Below are 6918 nucleotides of genomic sequence, written 5' to 3' on the forward strand. Positions count from 1 at the left end.
CTCAAATAAAATATCAAAACCAAGTAATTACATGGTTTTATTGAACAACACTGTTAAAATACACAATGTATGCCTATGCATAATATGAACATAACCAACTTAAGTACGGCCTGGTGACGTTTCACTTTACAGCGTGATTAAATGAAATAATATAAGTTTATAATATAATTTTATTATTATAATATAAGTTTAAATCCATAAAATTTTCATATTTGGCCACATGCAAACTCAGAAACTTTTATTTGGAAATCGCAATGTACAATAAATGGCATATTTAGAAATAGGTTGATGTATTCTCCTGTGTTGGCAAAGCTTTTTAATTAGTTTTTTTTTATGTAAATATGCGCTAGATGGACATCTTTGACCATTGCGCCTCGCAGCTTTTTGTTGCGCTTCTCCATTCATCAGGGCTGCGACTCTGCAATTGGATACTATTATGCGCGTCTCGTGTTTATAAGAGCAAAACATTCTGATTGGCTAGTAATGTTAGTTTGGTTGAGAATGAAAGCTGTGCTCCTCTCATACCATTGGTAGGAGAATTCATTGACTCGAAAGGGATATCAACAAGTTTTTTTTCAAATGTAGGATTACTTTTTTCCTCAGCCAAACGCTGCACGCCGGAGAACTTTAAGCCCTGAGAGGTGTTTTCATAATCTTTCATCAAACTGGTCTTCTTCAAAATAACATGCACTAATGCATCTTGCAAAATGAGACCAGTAATGAAAGAAACAATAAAGAAGGCCCCAAAAAAGGCCCACAACTAATTTCGTGTTGCCTTTTAAAGGGGTCCTATTATGCTTTTTCACTTTTTTAATTTTAGTCAGTGTGTAGTGTGTATGTTTGGGCATAAAAAAGATGTATTTGACAAAATAGCAGTACAACAACAAACAGTTCAAGAGAAAAATTACACCCAAAAACCACTGAAATTCATCCCTACAGACCAACACAAAGAAAAGCAGCATGGCTGTGTGTGATGCTTCCTGCTAATGTGGCCTTCCCAAATATGTTTGTGCGTGTTGGTGTGTGTTCTGCTGTCTTTTAAGGGTTAAGTCAGTATGGGTCGCCAAGCCAGGGCAAACAGACAGGAAACAGAGCAGAAGGACATGCTGGACTTCCTGTCTGTGCAGGAACACAATGAGATGATTCTCAAAGCACACTGCAGCAGCGCTCCATGCCAAAGCCTGCTGAGACACACTCCATCTAATCGCCTGTGTTTGTTTTTGTTTACATAAGATTACTTGTGCCTGAAAGACGATGAAATATGAGCCAGAAAGCAATGATCTTAGAAATCATCTTCTATATGTTATAAGATCATACAGTACTGTTCAAAAGTTCGGTGTCTATAAGATTGGAAAATGTTTTTGAAAGAAGTCTCTTTTTCTCACCAAGGCCGCATTTTTTAAAATCAAAAATCCAGTAAAAACAGTAATATTATGAAATATTTTTACAATTTAAAATTACTGTTATCTATTGTAATATATTTAAAAATGTAATTTATTCCTGTGATGCAAAGCTGAATTTTCAGCATCATTAATCCAGTCTTCGGTGTCACATGATCCTTCAGAAATCATTCTAATATGCTGATTTGCTGCTCCACATCATTTCTGATTATTATAAATGTTGAAAACAGTTGTGCTGCTGAATATTTTTGTGGAAACCGTGTCACATTTTTTTTCTGGATTCTTTGATGAATAGAAAGTTCAAAAGAACAGCATTTAATTGAAATTGAAATTTTGTAGCCTTATAAAAGTCTTTACTGTCAATTTTGATCAAATCATGCATCCATGCTGAATAAACAAATTAATTTCTTTAAAAAAAAGAGTTGGCCCCAAACTTTTGAATAGTAGTGTATTTCATTGACAAATTGTATTTATTGTTTTTTATTCATTCATTCAATTTTTTAATAAAGAGTATTGACTATGAAAACAGTTTCAAAGCTTCCTTGACGTTAGATTAATATATTATATATTAACTCATGACTGTCCAATTTAACACATCAACAACGCCAACTGGGTGTTCAGAAACTTGACCCAGTCAGTCACAGTGAGGCAATAAATAGGACAGATAGGCTACTACTAATCCTAAACACCAGAAGTGAAATGAGCAAAGCACAAGGCAAAGCATATGCAAAGTGGCTACATACATACAAATCTTAAAGGTACAGTAGCAAAAAAAAAAAAACAGCCCTGTAATTCAAAGTGTCAGAGGGACACTTTTTCTTTTACTCAATTATGACTAATCAAAATAAATAAAATGATAAATTTGTATAACATTGCCGGCAGAGAAACCATCCTAAATTATTTACTACTGTAAAGAAAAGACTTTTAATTTTAATTTAGTTTGACTTGATGTACTAAATTAACTAAACCTGAAATTTAAAAAAAACTAATAAAAATGACAAAAATGCAACAAAATTACTAAAAATAAAATGGAAAATATAAAAATAAAAAAAACTAATTCAAACTGTTAATAAAAGCTATATCAATACACTGTTGCACATATAAATGTGCAGGCTAGCTGACACTAGACCAATACTGATAGACCAAAATAAAACTAATATGGTCAATGTAAACTTCTTGTTGCTTTATTAACCATATTCTGTAAACCAGAGCAACATGCAAACCTTTTCAAGAATTACTGAAGTGAAATTAAGTATTGTTTTGGATCCCGCCTATAACAACCAGTCCTGTGAACCAGTCCAGCCCAGTGTTATCTGTGTGAGAATGAGGCAGCACCCTTCCTGTTATCCGATTTCACACGCTCACACAGCTATTCACCCTCAGTGACAACACACAACTGTGGAGTTAAGTATTTGAACACCACCTACAAAGCCTGACCAACTGAACACGGTAAACACCTTTCACTTGACTCATATGATGTGTCCTAGTGTTTACAATTGTAAAAAAAAAAAAAAAGCCTGGTAATGCAAATGTCAGCAGAAAATCCTCACTACTGATGCCTCAAATGTTCCTCAAAACAAATCACTAACATACAGAAGTGTTTTTAAACTGATTAATCACCGAAATATCTTCAGAACAAGCACATGACCCTAACAGCATTTTACTACCCAATAACTGAGTTACGGCAAGATAAATCATAGTATTTCTCAAACAATATCAAGTCAAAATATAAGCATCGATAAGCAAATAATATATTACCAAATGAGTGTATACTGACTACAGCATCTAGTATAAACACTACACATTTTTGGGGCATGGTACCATGGCAATAACAAGGTATATAAATATGATAATCATTCAATAATATGGTAAATATATATCCCAATACCATATATCATACCATCAAATGTACTAATGGCAAACAAGCTATCAAATTATCTATAGTACAAAGACTTAGAGTTTATTAAATTATTAAATTAAAATAATATATATTTTAACTCCTTACATGTAATACGTAATCAGATTCCAAAAAAATTGTTTGATGAAGCCTTGACGTAATGTAATGTGTAGCCTAATGCACTTCATGTTGTTAATAACAGCGAATGGAATACATTTTCTTTCTCTTTGTATTTTTATATCAATATGGCACAAGATTTTCTTATTTAAATCAATGTGAGAAACAAGTTAGGTTAAAAGTATTAAAGTAATAAAAAAAAAAGTCTGATTACAGGTACATTACCTGAAATGTAATGGATTACTTTTTGGATTACAATTTATGTGTGTGTGTGTGTGTGATATATGTATATATGTAATATATAAAATATTACTAAATGTTTAATATTAGTTGGCAATTTTTATTTATTTTGAGCCCTGAACTGATGGCTATTAGCATGTTACTAAGATAATGACACAATTTGCTAAAAATCTAATTTAGATTTAAAAAATGCTACTTGTTGCTATTTCATGAAATAAGTATACATTCAAATTCTCTTTGCTGAGCTCATCGCAGTGCTTTCTTCAAATAATAACTTACATTTATAATTTATGGGATTAATACATTAATTTATTAATGTATTAATCCCATAAAGGAGATTAAATTATTACATATATGTATATAGCATACACTGAATCTAGTATATCGTGTTTAGTATATATACACACTACAGTACAGTTACAGTATAAACTACAGTACACTTTCAAGTGCCAAAAAGTACTGTCATGTGTTTTTGGACATGGTACCATGGCTATACTGTGAATTTCCTTTACTTATCTTGAAGAACTATGTCAATACAATGGTGTATAAACATGACCCTCATTCATAGGTCAATGTTTATACATATCAGAGTACTATTGTATTACCATCTGATACCATCACTGTACCATAAACGCCCTCAAGGCACAAGCAGGTCCCTCAACTTTACCTGAACACACCGTCACATACTGTACATCCAGACACAGCAGATATCTGATCCTCGAGCGCGCGCAGCCCCCCACGGCGTCCCCGTCACGCTCGTTGAGGGGCGGCGGTGAAATCCGCGTAAACTCACCTGGTGCAGCGTCTCGGCCGGCAGCTGCGACGCCCGGAACAGCTCCGCCACTTTCCCCGCCGCCGGTTTGCCGCTGCTGTCGGGCTGACAGAGCGCGTACAGCCCGGAGTAACATCTCTGCTCAGTGTCGCTCAGGGAAATGAAGGTCCCTCCGGTCCCCGCGGCGGATCCCTGATCCATCCCCGAGCGTGAGCCGCAGACGCCGCGCGACCAGACGTACGGCCTCTCAGTGGCCCTGTGGCGGAGGGAGGCGCGTCCGCTCTGGCGGTGCTCTAGTGCACACACACACACACACACACACACACTCTCACACACACACACACACACACACAATGAACTCATATGAAGATTTGCCGATTCTCGCTCAGTACCACATCCGACCGCAGAGAGGCGCCACAAATCCACACAAACTCTCACTGCACACGCCAGGCTAAATATTTAGAGGTAAAATGTGCATTTTGATTAAATATTTGCATTGATATTTAATTTTTCTAATAAAGATGTAAATTAATAGATTCAATATATATATTTTGTCTTTAAATGTAACCTGTTCAAATTTACATAGTGTCTGTCAACGATTTAGATCTAAAAATTGCGTTACACTTAACCACTTAAAGTGGTTTAATATATATTTCAAATTATACTGATTTAATATTTACATTAGTTTTAAAGAGTAAGATTTATTTAGACTTTAAATGTATATTCAATATTAACATTTAAAGATGTTACATTTGCATTTGTATTTAAATTATTACATTTATTAATGACTACATGAAATATATTTACATTTTATGTTGAAGATTTAAAAACGTCAACGTTTGTATTTAAAATGTTACATTTATTATAAATATTTATATATACATTGTATGTTCAAAATTTAAAGACTTAACATTTACATATGTATTTAAAATTTGACATTCATATTAATATTTACATTTTGGTCAAGATTTAAAGACTTGGGATTTACATTTGCATTTAAAATTTTACATTTATATTTGCTATTTATATTTATATTCGCATTGAATTCAGAAGTGCTTATTTCATATTAAAAGTATGAAAAATAATGACATTTTAAAACTGCATGAAAATGAGACTCTTGTTTACTTATGTTTTATTTATGGTTTGAACTTGAAAGAGAGTGTGTAATTTCAAATGGTAAACTGTATTAATTTGTATGCATTTGATGTGAATTATTGGCTCACTCAATAATGAACAGATCACAGATATGTAGAATACTAACTGTGAAGTCTATTAATGATTTCCCTTTAAGTTTGAAAGAGAATGCATTAGATCTTCACTGCCATCTTGTGTCGGGCAAAAGAACTCAGAGTGGGGAGAGGGGGGGGTGGTAGGGGTGATGTGGCTTAGTGGTTAAAGATCTGCTCTGGTAAGAGAAAGGTTGCAGGTTTGAGCTCCACAAGAGCTGATTCATGAACTATGATCACTGTGACACATCATAGATCACACCACAAGAACCTGAGCACATGAACCTGCAATAACTGACCAATCAGTCACATTTTATTTTCTAGTTTCATAGAAATTTCTAGTATTTCTAGTAATATATTTCTCTCTACCTCAGGTCATGGTGGACTTGGCTCAAGTTAATGCATCCTGTAAAAAATGATATGATGAAAAAACCATGACAACTTATGTTTTTAAGTTACTTTAACTCATAAAAATAATTTAAGCAATTTCAACTTTTTTTTATAAGTTATACTAGATTCAACTTGATTTTTTTAAGTCAGTTTAATGTTACTGAAATTCAAAGAGCCCAATTTAGCTCGGTGAACTTAACATTTTAAGTTGTAGTTTATTGGCACTAACCGGCCAAATCTCTGAACATGGATTCATGCGCAGGAGTCAAATTTGTACATGAATTTAATATCAGAGTCCTTTCCAAGAAAAAAAAAAAATCAGCAAATCTAGACATTAGACTCATGTTTGAAACATGAGACATCGCAGTGCAACATCAAACAAGGAGACACGGGCAGACTATACAAGAAAAAAAAATATTCAGCAAATCTAGACATTAGACTCATGTTTGAAACATGAGACATCGCAGTGCAACATCAAACAAGGAGACACGGGCAGACTATACAGCGAACTAACTAAATCGCGGAGGAATTTCAGACGAACAACTCATGAACTTGAGGAAGCTGTCCGTTGGGCTGGCGCGAAGAAGCATATTCAACGTGGAGAGGTGAGTGAATGCTTGTGTAACAATTTTTGGGAGATTATTGTTCATTTTAGCAGAATAGAGCAGAATTAGGTATGTTCTGTCATTGTTTTCCGAAATGTGTTTACCTTTCAAGTTTTGCATTTCTGTTACGGTGGCCGCTGTGCTGCATTAGCACTGCAGATTGTAATGTAACGTTTGAGATTTGACACAAATTTGTTTCTCCACGAACATATGAAACTTCTTAATATGATTTAAGAGACCGCGATTCAAACAATTGTTAACCTTGTTACAT

General features: G+C 34.2%; 1 protein-coding gene across 1 annotated transcript in view; it reads right to left on the reverse strand.

Moving 5' to 3' along the window:
• The window catches only part of LOC107751847 (ralBP1-associated Eps domain-containing protein 2), a 30992-nt gene extending 26279 nt beyond the window's left edge, over positions 1–4713 (reverse strand). The window contains exon 1 of the mRNA XM_016567617.1: positions 4448–4713. Within this exon, the coding sequence (XP_016423103.1) occupies positions 4448–4627 (180 nt within the window). The 5' untranslated portion in view covers positions 4628–4713. The remainder of the gene's footprint in view (positions 1–4447) is intronic.
• Positions 4714–6918: the final 2205 nt, after the last annotated feature.

Source organism: Sinocyclocheilus rhinocerous, unplaced genomic scaffold (assembly GCF_001515625.1).
Source record: "Sinocyclocheilus rhinocerous isolate Xijiao unplaced genomic scaffold, SAMN03320098_v1.1 scaffold2126, whole genome shotgun sequence".
Lineage (NCBI taxonomy): Eukaryota > Metazoa > Chordata > Actinopteri > Cypriniformes > Cyprinidae > Sinocyclocheilus > Sinocyclocheilus rhinocerous.